Raw genomic sequence first — 13,797 nt, forward strand, 5'->3', positions numbered from 1 at the left:
TCAAGGTCACCTCTAGAACACAAAATGGCGGATTTTTGTTTCACAAAAAGAGTTTTTCGCATTTTTCGTCCTCAAGGAATGGCTTTAGAGGTTTCTGATGTTCTAGAAAGTTGTAGATAATTGCAAAACCTTTAATTTGATACCAAATTGAGCAAAATCGGACAAGCGGTTCAAGAGATATGGCTCTTAGAACTTTTCAAATGTAAGAATTTTTCAAATGACTATATCTTCTAAACGGCGACATAGAATTTCTTCATTTTCGGACTGATGAAAGATATTGAGTCAGGCTACAACATATCAAAATTTAAAGGAAATCGATGATGGCAATTCGGAGATATAGCCCCTTAAAGTTATGCAATTTTTGTTTTTGATTTTAGCGCCTCTTGCGGATATTTTTGAAACTTGGAATGTTCTAGACAGTTGTAGGGCTTCTCAATACCTTTCATTTGATACCAAGATGGTCAAAATCGGTCAAGCCGTTCTCGAGTTATATCGAAAAAACACTTTTTGCTTTGAGCCGCCATATTTGCTAAACGGCTTGACCGATTTTCAAGTATGAATTATTGATGAAAACGTCTCACTGAGCTCTACATCATACTAAAATTTCAGACCTCTAGCTATAAGGGAACTGGTTGACGGTGTTTCAAAATGGCGGACGGCGGCCATCTTGGATTTTAAAAATGTAAAAATATGAAATTTTACACCTACATTTCTATAGAAAACTTCAAACCTGAAGTCTCTATCTGTTACCGTTCTCGAGCTATAAGGCAAAGTTTGGGCGACCGGCCGGCCGGCCGGATCAAAAATTTTCCACCACCATTTTTGGAATGTGGGTTGTCTGAAACGTGCTCATACCAAGTTTGAGCCCGATCTGAGGTGGTCGGAAAATCCGACGATTACAATACTTGGTGTTGGCCACGAAGTGGAACACCAACTAATATTAACCCATACAACATCTTTTACTTTTTCATCCTGGCATCATTTCAGTTAGTAAAAAGACAATTTTTTATTTTAAATTTGTCTCCAAGTGCACATACGTGGATTGATAAGTGAGGCCTTATGAAGGACATCATTTGTGTGCGAAATGTCAAAATAATTTGACGCAAAATGTTAAAAATTATTTGTTTTGAACATTTCAACATTTTTATCTTTAAAGAAACAATAGAGAAAAATTTTAATTTATAAGATTCTTTCATAATACATTATTACTTGAACGTTATCGATCCCCTTCCTGAATGTATCAACCATCTTTTCACCCCCTAACCGTTCTTTACGTTTCTCTAAAACAATTTCCATTTAAACACGATGGCTTATTTTAAAATAGATTAATTTCCCATTCTTTGGCTATTTATGGGTGGATTTTGATGAGCTTTTTCTTCGATAGATAATATATTCCCACTATAGGGCGTGGGTGAATACTTAAAATTAAATAAATACATTTTGTGAGAAAAGAAACTTACCGATAGAAACGCCCCTTCTTCGACGACGTGTCTCATAATAAATTGCAAGAAGGTTTTTGGGGAACGGACACACCGAAACATGAGTGTGATCAACACGTCGCCTTTCACAGGTGTCGTGTGGGCGGCGGGTGGAGGATGGTCGTGGGGCCTCGCGACGCCACAAACATGGAGACGACAGGGGACGATCGCCACCACGAGAGGCACGTTTGAAAACCCTGCACACAGACAAACAAGCTCTATTTGCATTCTTTTCATCTTCTCTGAAGTTTTTTTTTTACTTTTTCTCCTTAACTTCTTCTACCTATCTCTTGAGACACATAACTTCTTCTTTGTTTTTTTTTCTTTTGCAACATAAACACAAGAAAAAAAGTACAAAATATAGAATAAATATTGCAGAGAAAAGAAGGGAATGTATTTTTTATACAATTTCTATTTCTCTTTATTTTCCTTTTAAAATATAATTTTAATTTAATGTAAATAAACATTTAAATTGGACAAATTGAAAAGAAAAACAAAACGTCTCAATTTGTGTTTTTTCTGTACATTTTTTCTTTTTCTTTTGCTTTCTATTTCTCAGATACAAATTAAATGATGCATGATAAAATATAGATAGCTGATAGTTTTAAGTGTTTTTCCTACTTTTCTTGGAGAGATTTTCTTTTCTTTTAAAACAAATAAAAAAAAATTTAAATTTTCTCTTCACAGAGAGACACAATTTAAATCAACGATTGGCTTTCTTGGAAGACAAATTCTATTCAATCGTTCAAAAAAAGTTCTGGACCTTTAGGATAAAAATGAAAAGCTCTAAAAATGTAGTGTCAGAATATTTTGAATAAATAAAACAAAATAACAATCGAAAACACGATGAAACTCCGCGAAAAAGACAATCAATTAAAACCAACGGCCACAAAAAAAAATTCTATTTTGTACATTTTACTCTCAATTCTCAACTCTCAGGACTATTAAAAAAAATCCTTGCATTCCTAACTTCACTTTTTTTTTGTTAATTTTATTTTCCCACCAATTGTAACGAGTTTTTTTTAGCCTTACTCGTGGGAAAAAATAGCCTTCCAACCACCCTCTCCGTCTCTCTCTCTCTCTCTCTCTAGGCAAAATGAGAGAAAATTTTCACCCATAATTACTTTAATTGCCACATTTTCCTCGTATTTCCCAAAAGTCCATTCTAAAAGACCCAAAGTGCCGCTGATAAAATTTTTTATGTGAAACAACTTCTAAAATTGCTATTCGAAAGTTCACTCGCTTAAATTTTATTGTCTACACAAAGTTTAGGCTATAATGTCTATCATCAAGTTCTGCTTGATGTTGCAAAGTTAATATAATAAAATTAAAATTGAAGCTCCATTTTAGCGTGCTATATATTGAGGAAAAACGCATTATTCAATCAATACGGGATGGCGCTAAAGAGATTACACTGAAGTCCCTGTTTAAACGTTTTATAAAAATTCAATTTTTTTTGAAACTCAAAGATAAAAAAAAATATGTATCTATCTAAATGAATGAACTTCTTTTCCTAATACGTGTTTTCTAAGAAATTGCTCCAAAAGAAAAATATCCTTAAGAAAAAGAACTTTAAAAAAAATCTGACAACCTTGTGAGGTTATGTTCTTTATACCAAAGCAATCCCGCCCGTAAAGTTTTATTTTATTCAAAAAAAAATCCAAATTAGTCTATTCAAAATGTTTAATTTTTATTAAATTTCTTTTCTCAAAACTTATTTCCGAAGAAATTGTACTAAAAGTGATAGCTTCTTGAACAAGAATTATTAAAAATATGACGTTATGTTCTTTAAGTTAAAGTTTTTCTTAGTTTTATTTTACAATGTTTTCTCTTTTTACAATTTTTAGTAAAGTCTTTAAAGCTTTATTTTATACCAAGAATTTATGTCCAGTATCCTAGAATCAATTTTTATCTATTTTTTATATCTTGAAACCTAAGAAATCAAGATCTCGAAATCTTGATTCCAAAATACGAGCAAATAGAGTAAATATTTTCCTTTTTTTACGTCAATAAAAATATTCCAAGTAAAGAAATTGTGTCTCCCCGATGAAAATGATTAATTTTAATATTTCAATTAAATGAAGCTATTACTACAAGAAATCCCTTCAGGAAAAGACACCACAAACCCACAGTTTAATGTAAAGTATTTTTGATGTCTGAGAAATTTTGTGAGTTTTTGCTTGAGAGTTTTGTAAAAAAAAAAAACAGAAAAAGGTTGTAAAATAAAATGTCTTCTAAACAAAAAGTAAAAACAGAGTTTCTCAATGTGAAAATCCTTGAGAGATTTCCTCCACCAAAACCTCCAACTCTCAACTCTTAATTTTTTTTGCAAATATTCTAAGAAATCTGTCTGATTTGCATGCAATGAAAAGAGATAATTTGTTGTTTGTCTGTGTGCTGCAGGTATAGAAGTTGGCGTTTCGTATCGTTTGCGATGTATTTATTTAATATTTATATAATTATATACTTATTCAATATAATATTTTCTTTATCAAAAATTTTATATTAAATTTAAAACAAAAAAATCAAAACAACCAAAATTTGGCTACAATATTGAAATGAAAAATAATAATGAACAACACAACAATGGAGAATAAAAAGAAAAATGTCGTGAAAACATTTGATCATGTTTTCGAAGCTTTTTCTCCCCGTTCTTTCTTTATCTCTGATTTTTTTTTCTTAGCATGGGAGAATAAATTGAAAACATGCCCAAATGGATGTATCATAAATTCTAAAGATCTTTTTTTTAGAAGGAAAAAGAAGAAAAATTTTGCGTTTCTTTTTTTCGGTTTTCCTTCAATGTGAGGAAATAAATTCGAATTAAGACTTTAATTTAGTAGATGCGAGTTTAAAAACAAGAAAAACATTATGAGAAACTGAAAATATATTGATAAAAATAGAATTTGCTTTTTCTTTTCTTATAGCGAATGAATTTAAATTAAATTAAATTACCGAAAAAAAAGAAAATTCTGTAAATCGGTTAATATATAAAATGGTCGTTATTTGTGAATTTTTAGTTTAAATTAAATTATTTAATATTTCTGTCATTTTGACAGATTAAATTGACAATTGTAAATAATTTTTACATTAAAAATTTAATATTAAATCTATCTCAATCTAATATTTAATTGATGCATTCTTTCATATGTCGTAAAAAATTACATAGAATAATATAGAAACTTAGAATATCATTAAAACATTGAAATTCAATTAAAATAATTGAAATTTCTTATTTAAGGTTATTTTATTAGAATATTAATATTTTCCATGTATTACCTAATTTTCTATGTTTATTTAAACATAATAAATAAAACAATTCCTTTTTTTATTGGTTTGATTTGAAATTTATCAAGTTGAAAATACATTAACAAAAACATAGAATATAGAACGATTACCGACCATTTCATATTTTAACCACCTTCACAGTTATTTTTTTTTTTTAATTTCTTTTCTTCATCCAATTCAATGCAGTGAATTCCTCATTTTAACGTAATAACTATAGAAAATCTTGGATTTTCTTACCAGTTAACGTGAAATCCCAGCTCGTATCGCTGTCATTTTTATACACATTCAACTTCTCAGGCTGCAAATAGAGCAAAAAAGAAGACCAAAGCAAAAAGAATTGTATTAGACATTGTCATTTATGTGGAAAAGGAGAGAGATTTTAGTTTATTGATCTAACATTGTGCAGCACATTGGTAAAATGGAATAAATTCACACACAAGAGTCATACGTGAAGGAGACAAAGACCCCAAATAAAGCTTTCTCCCCTTCGGGGCTGTGAACTGTGAGTTGTGCAATTTTATATTTATCATAGAAATCACCCTCATACACTGTGGTGGGTGTTAGAGATTCCACTTTATCTACCATCCCCAATCTGGTAATGTGGCAACTCTGGTGCGTCATCATTTTAGTGTTGCTCCATCTAAATGCTCAAAACACGCGCACGCAATTGAGCAAATGCTATATCGTCTCGCTTTATTTCAAGTGTCCTCCCCCATCTACAAAAAAGTACATTGTACATATTCCCACCACCACCCCTAAATGAAATATATCGCCTATGTGGGGTGGTTGAACAAGAGAACCAACTGACTACTACACATGTTGTGGAACTTAATTGTACAACCCACGAAAATTCACTTGATACTGAATTCTCTTTTGCGGTTTGCGAAATTCAATGTGAAAATCCCCCCTTTTTGAGCATAAAATGTGAAAAGGAGCTGATATTTAATGCGGCTGAGAGTCAATTTAAAAGCGATGCTCAATGCAATTGAAATTCTTGTGACAACACCATTCAGTAAAGTCATCAATGCATAATTGATAGGTTCATTGGATATTTGCATGACCTTTTCAGGGCATCTCGAATTCTAAATTCAAATTGATGCATCAACAAAAGTTAGATACCATTAAACCCAAAGAACATTCGTAATTAATGCAATTTGTAACCTAGTAAAGGATTTTAATGGATAAAACAGGGATTTTAAACTAGATTTTCATTGTTACATTAAGTCAGATAATGGGTAGATTCTGATAAAAATCTGTTCTTTTCTAACTTCAAAGTTTTTGTAAGATTTTGACAGATGGGATTTTTTAATCAAAGAATTAGTTGTTTCAAATACAGTCAGAAAAAATTTAAAGAGCACTAGAAAAGCAATTTTTTTCTTTTAGACTGCCATTTTAAGAAAGAAATAAAATATCAAAATCTTACAAGACTTTTCCCAGAATACCAAAAATTTTATAACTGACGATTTGTTAGGAAAGAAAAGATTCTACCCCAAGTTTGAATTTTCAGAAAAATAGTTTTCATTATGTTAAAAGGAATAATTTTTGAATTTCTTATGCAAAATTCCAGGAATTTTGGTCAAGCTGTTTTTTTCCTAGACAACTTTTAAATCAGATTATGCAAAAATTAAAAAAAAAGTCCTTAAAGAATTTTAAGGACATTTTACGAAGGTCCCCTAAAACATATTTCATGTTCCTTATTATGCAATTTCAGTACATATTATTGAAATAATGGGTATTTTTTTTGATTCGTTGTAACCATTAAAAACCCCACAACGAGGTGGTTTTAATTAATTTCCTGGTTATGTGGGTGGTTGATGAAAATGCAATTAAAATTGACGATAAAATATTACCTGTCACGGTCTATGTGGAAATAAAATCTATTAAAGTGCGGTTCAATTTTTTTAACCAAGGTGTCCTATGCAAGAAATTGAATAGGAAAAAAACGTGATGTTTCTGTACATAAGTCTTTATTCTATATGTACCTACTTTTAGTGTAGACATACACTATACCCTCAAAAAGTTTCCGGGCAAGCAAAAATGGTATATTTTTAAGGCAAATTTCAAGTGGCTATTGCTCCGACTGAACTAATAAAATTTGTCAGTTTTCTGCATAATAATAATCTAGTATATCTAGAATTAAACTAGATTTTTGTTGAATTTCATTGTTTCTTAAACCTTTTGTCAGGCATTCAAAGTGCTAAAACAGACTGGGTCCTAGAAATCTTAGTATACATTGTTCAGGATAATATTCAAGACTACTTTAAAGCTTTTTCGAATTGTGAGAAAAGGGTTAGGTCTTTTTCGAATAATTATTTTAACATGAATTCAAAAACCACTTTACAATACTTTAAAACACTTTTTTGATATTCGAAAGTCATTGTACTAAAACTTTTATGCTGCTCTACAAATCTGTGTGTGTCTTGGCTATGAAGACTATAATTATCTATCTACTTTTTTAAAACTGCTAAATCTTGAAAATATTTTTCACAGAATACTCCAAAAGACTTAAAATTTATAAAGTGAGAAAAAACAAAACATTTTTTTTTTACAAAATCAAGGTGAATTCTTGTATATTGAATCGCAATCAAGCACTGACCAATAAATTTTGTTTACTGAAACTATAAATTAAAGATCTTTAGCTTCTATCGTGGACAAGGTACAGTCAGGTATTGGTTAACGTCACATAGGATGTACTCTTCTTACCCATTAATAATAATGAGTGGAAAGAGTGTATCCCATGTGATGCTAACCAATACCTGACTGTAGATGTAATTTGGCTTCACAAATTTATTTTGTTTGTTCTCCCAATAAGTTATTGGATAGACAAACAAAATAAATTTACAATCCTTGCAGACCTAAAATGTTGCTCTTACTTTTATTTTTGCACCTATTAACCTACTAAATTTAAACTTCAACCATTTCTAGGTGATCTAGTACATATACTAAACTATTGACTGCTCAATGTAGAACAAAACAATATTAGATGAATTTCTTTGACCCCTCTCATGTATCGTATAGAGAATCTTTAATTTGTTCAACAATATAATTCACTTTGTTCTCGACAAGGTGATGGTGGTGCTATATGTTCTTCTTGCGGAATGAATTTCGTCGGGGAAATTTATCTACTTTCGCTCGAGATAGGGTGGAGACGAGGTCCAAAAAAAGGGATGAAAGTGAGAAATTATGTTTGAGCTTTTGATAAACGCTTCGTTATTGCACGAGATTCCAAATTGTAGTAATTTATTTGATTTTTACTCGAAACAATTTTCTCTCTTCTCTATTATAATCCTCTCTCATCTTGTGCATTATATATTGTATTTTCTTCATCCTTACAATTGAGTGATCTGGAAAATGAGTTCAATATCTTTTCCAGGGTAAAGTGGAAAGCCTGAAGTGTTGATGAAAAATCTACCAAAGAAAATCGTTTTCAGCTCAATTTATCCTTACCCTCTTCCTAACATTAGAGCTTTAAGGTAGACTTTAAATATATAAAAAGGAATTCTAAGAAATGAATAATTTTTTACGTTTAATATATAACCTTGTTGAATGTAATATTTTTCATTTTAACATGAACAACTTTTGCACGTTCGTTTGATCATTGAATAGCATCGCAAAATGTATATAAACAGGATTCCTTTTCACCTTTGTCACCAATTGTGGTTGTTTTTACTTCTCTTGCGCTTTTTTCCTGGAAAACCTCTCAAAGAAAATTCCACTTTTTGCAATTTCTACCATAATAACAAATTTTCAAGAATTCGAACAATAAATGCACGTAGAGAGATGTATAAATTCTAGGAAAATGTCTCTGAGGTTCTTGGTGATGTGGTTATAATAATATAAAATGCCTCATTATGATATTATGAAGCTATTGAGGGTAGAAATTCTATCCCTCATTTCATTTTTTCTTGGAAAGAAAATGCAATATTTTCTCCATAATATATTTTACTAGAATTAAATTAAATCAAAAATTGAATTTATGATTAAATACAATTTGAAGATTAATTTTATAGAAAAAAAAATTTCCAATTAAAATTTACTCAAAAATATGTTGGAAAAGCTCAGGAAAAGCCCCACAGTTTTAAAAATATTTACGAACAATCTCCTTTTCATGCCCAATGTAGTCACCGTGGAAAATAAAGCTCTTAACTGAGAGATTTTATCAACAATAAAAAAATGCCAGAATAATTTTTCACAAATTGTCCATGATTCGGACTTCCTTTCTGGGCATTTCTCCTCACGATATCCACGTGGGACTAAATACCATTAAAAAGGTAGGAAAAATATGCGTGTATACGTTTGAAAAAAAAAAAATCATCACGATAAGAACGTGTTGAGTTTTCAAGTAAAGTTCCATCTAATTTATCAAAAACATAAAAATCCCCCAATAGCCTCTTTGACGGGATTTTTCATTTCTAGAGAATGAAAATCAAAAAGCAGAATAAATCCTCTTGAAGACTTCTACTTTAGGCATTATGTCAATTGATACAATTGACTTGGGGTGCAGATAAAAAGAAAACAAGATATAAATGCCTCGATAAATACCCAACTTTTCACATTTTCTTGGAAAATCTTCTTGGGAAGACGAGAACGGCACCCGAATGCCTTGAGACATATAAATTGGGAACATATTGGGCACAAATTGTATTTGTGACTTTTCACCTTTAGAAGTGACGATAAGATTCACCTTTTTTTGTTGTTCCTGAAACATCCCTTGAGCGCATATAAAATACCAAAGAAGAGAGAAATTTAGCTCTCTCGTAGAGACAAAAGGTAAATTGAATTAAAATTGACATAGAACATGATGACACGACCATTTGGGGGGATCACCGGAGATATACAATCTCTTGGGTAATTTTTTACATTTTCTACCTCTTCCCCTGCCACCCATTAAAGTTATATAAATGTATGTTTATGTAGCAACGATAGGAGGGTAGTTTGGATTTGGCGAAGGTGGAAGAAAATAGCGGAGACAATGCATAAATTTTACGAAAAGTCGATAAGGAGCACGTTTATATGTCCTAAATATAACATATTGGAATGGAAAGTGCTTCAACCATGTTCCACGGTATGGGAGGGTGGATAAATAATTTCTTCCTGTTTCCCCTGTGATGCTCTTACATAATTCTTCACAACTCAGATGGAAAGTTTTCACCTCCAAAACTCGGAAAATTTCACCCACACCCACCCACTTCCCATTCCCAACTACATGAACAGATGAACAATGAGATTATTTGGGTTAAAACATAATCTGAATGGCAAAAGACATTTTGAGGAATGTTTTTTTTTTCGAGAAGTTTTCGATTAATTTTCTCTTTTGCATATTTTAAAATTCATCCTAATGGTTTTGATGGAAATATGGAAAAGTAAATTGGATATTTCTATATAGGTAAGGTACATAAAGAAAATATATATGTATATGAAACAAACTACCCCCTCCTTTTTCGTGAAAGAATGGTAGGTGATTTTTAGGAACAACAGGTACGGAAGAATTTACCAAAAAAAGAGAGGAAGAAACCAATAAGTTTATCCACCCGCATGTTAAAATAAGTCCAACAGAGTGGGATTTTCTGAGGTAGGTATATATAGTATACAAACTTGGGTATAAAGAGAAAATTTCAATTGAGATAATCTACCACCCCACCCACCCCCCATTCCCAAGAGAGGATGCTTTTACACACAAAAAAAACTCAAAAAATGGACATTCAACTCACAGAGAAAACCACACCGGTACAAAAGTCATGCGAACTCTCTCTTTGTGTCCTTCCGGAAAACCACAAAAATGCTGCATAATATATGACTATGAGTTGTAATTTTAATTCACAAGCTTTTCATAAAATTAGCAAAGGGGTGTAGTTGGGTGTGTTTACCCACACCACTCATAAAAATTAAACCAAAATTATGATAGGAAGGAGATGAGAATGAATAGACTGAAAGAGAATACAAGAGATAACTCATGGCTTTAAAATTCTTTTGCATTTCATTCAAAATTAATGGAGTTGAAATTAAATAAATTATTTAGTTCAATCTGACTTTTTTATAACTTTCTCTCTATCTCAAAAATGAACACAGACCGAAGGAAAACTTAAGAAAATATTCACTTAAAGTTTTTTTTACGGCATTATAACCAATTAGGTAAGAGCTTCCTTTTATTGTTTTAAAAATTCTCTAGATGGAAGTTCTACAAAGAAAATTTTGAATTGTAATAATGATAGATTCCTTGAAATATGTTGAAATTTATTTTTAAATGAAATACAAAGGAATGGGATTATGCGGAAAAAAACAGGAAAAATGTATTTCCGAGATAGAATAAATTGGTCAAAGAAGGAAAATTGTTGGACAGGAAATTTCCTATAAAACTCTGATATATTTAGAATTTTGCATCATACTGTGAGCGCAGAGAGGTGGAAGAAATAATTTTATCCAACTTTAGTAATTTCCCATTTACTTATCCCAATTAAAAGCAAAATAACTCACTGAAAGTTCTTACCTAGTTCTATTGACGATTTTTCATACCAAGAGGAATTTATCTGTTGATTATTTTGAGGGTTTTAGCAGAATATTTATAATATTGACGAAAAAATTAGTTATTCCCGATTATTAAAAATTTTGGATTGATGATATGTATATCTTCGTTTTCCTGGCAAATACTTATTCTTTTTGCGAATATCGAATTTATTGCCAAATAAAAGAGATTTGGAGAATGGAATCTCCAGGTGTAAACGAATATCGTTGACTATAACGAAAATTGTCACTGGATTGCTCAATTTTCCAATATTTATACCAATATTGATCCAATATTTATCCGGAATAGAATATACCGGAATTTTATGGAACAATCCAATAGGATATTTGCAAATAATCCATTTAATTAACTAATATTAATTATTATGAATGAAGACAATTAATTTAATAAAGAGAATATTACTATAATAATTTTTTTAATCTTAGAACAAATTGACGAGTAATCTGAAAAATTAGTACCTACTAAGAATTCGATTATTTATCAATTATTCCGCATAAATCCCTTTAAATTTCGAATTTTCGTATATTTTGAATTCATATTTTAACACCCCCTTGTTCCAGGAAATGAACACACAAACACACAATTTATTTGAAGTGGAAAATTTTCTCAAATGCTTCATAATATAATTTTAATTCTTTCAACCCTTTCAACCCACAAAATGTGGACGTTGGATGGTTAAAATTTCCCAACAAGTCCCTTCAACCTGTTGTTCATTTTAATTACAATACATATTTTATTGCACATCTATTCATATATTCATCCCATCTCTGAAGCTTTTGCATCCACCCCGTTCTAGCGGTTGTATTCCCTCAGTGGAAATTCCATGCAAAATTAATTTATTCCAAAATTCATTTTAATACCAACACATTTTCTCCCTAATTAATACAATTAAATGAGAAAATTCAAAACTATATATCCCACAATTTTCCACGACACTTTATAATCCAACGCATCCAACGCAAAGACTTTCAAGTTTGTTTTTCAAATTCATATAAAATTATTTAAGCGCAGTAAGGAAAAGTTTCTGAAGCACATCAATTTCCATATGAAAATATGTATTTAAATTTTAATTTATTGCAACTGTTTGAGATAATTATCATATATCCTTAATGCAGCATCCCATTCGTTTGCGATACGAAAGGAAATTCTCCGTCACAAACGTTTCAACTATACAATAGAATGTTAATATTCAGGCAGAGAGAAAGCTTCATACATTTGAGAATGATTTCCTCAATTCATTGTATAGTTAAATTTATTATAATCACAATAGAATTTACATAAATCACGCTCCAATCTTCCTTTTGTCATACAATCTATACAACAAGGAGCATTTCCCACCTCAATTCTTTATACGTTTTGCCACAAATTATTGATATGAACTCCATACAGCATAATTCTTATCTATTGCCAATTTTTCACCTTCCATCCCCACTTTTGTGAGACACTTTTCATGGATACAATGTAGGTACAGAATGATTCACAATAAGTGGTGGAAAATTATGAAAGTTTCATTCTGTATTAATATAAAATATATTTTTCAGAAAAAAATGTTTTTTTTTAAAGATATTTTCCAGATCATTTCTAAGCAGAAAAAAAATTTTTTGTTTCGAATATTTTCATTGAGAATTTTGACGTTATGAGTACGATTATTCCCTTCATCAGGTCTCAAAATACATCAAAATTGTAATATCTAAAAAGTAAAAATTTTCAGGCATTTTTAAAATATTTTAAATATATTATTATAATTTTTTTGGAGTCTATTAAAAATTTAATCAATATAATACCAATATATAGACATTTTTAGCATATTTTTAAGAGACTGAAGTTTCACTTTATTTGCCTATTCCAGTCTATAAACAAAATATTTGCCAAAACAAGAAGATAGTGGAGCTTTTTCATGCCAAAATACATATCAAGAGCTTTTTTCCTCGCTGTATGTATATTTTTTATCCAAACATTTTTCTACCTATTGCTGTATAAATCATGTATGAAAATGGTTCAAGAGAAGGAGCAAAAGCAAAGTTCGTAGAACATATTTTTCGAGGAATTTAAAAGGTTTTTTTTTCTTTCAAACACTTAGAAAACAGACAGACACGTTAAATAGCATCCACCTGTTTGGTCCAAATGAAAATTCCCAGAGTAAAATGCTATGAGTATTTAGAAGACACCAAATTAGAACATTGTATGTCCCCCCCCACAGCAGCATTACAATGTAAAGTAAGTTGCCAATTAATATTGCAAACGTTCCTTTACTCAAAATGTCACACAGAAAAGCCAGGAGGATACCAACACTGTACATATGTTGTACATACAGTGGAACCATCCTCAGGAGATGCCTCAGTGAAATTACTCATTGTTGGCTCATGCAAATTTTATAAATAAATTTACCTCATAGTTTGAAAGTTCATCAAGAAGACATTATTATTCTCTCTGATGAAGCTTTATATATAATATGTATATATATTTTTTTTACGTGTTGGCAGCTTTTGCAAAAAAAATGAGGGAGATAGC

At 30.6% G+C, this 13,797-nt stretch overlaps 1 protein-coding gene across 6 annotated transcripts in view; it reads right to left on the reverse strand.

Moving 5' to 3' along the window:
* LOC129796308 (heterogeneous nuclear ribonucleoprotein L) overlaps nt 1-13,797 on the reverse strand; it is a 155,803-nt gene that overhangs the window by 66,774 nt on the left and 75,232 nt on the right. For 4 of the 6 annotated variants that reach the window (XM_055838124.1, XM_055838122.1, XM_055838123.1 and 1 more), the window contains exon 5: nt 5,001-5,061. The exons of 1 other annotated variant lie outside the window; for it this stretch is intronic. In XM_055838124.1, coding sequence (XP_055694099.1) covers nt 5,001-5,061 — 61 coding nt within the window. Of the gene's footprint in view, nt 1-1,460; nt 1,671-5,000; nt 5,062-13,797 lie in introns of those variants that run through there. One more of the 6 variants, XM_055838125.1, reaches the window with a different exon arrangement.

This window comes from Lutzomyia longipalpis, chromosome 4 (genome assembly GCF_024334085.1).
Source record: "Lutzomyia longipalpis isolate SR_M1_2022 chromosome 4, ASM2433408v1".
Lineage (NCBI taxonomy): Eukaryota > Metazoa > Arthropoda > Insecta > Diptera > Psychodidae > Lutzomyia > Lutzomyia longipalpis.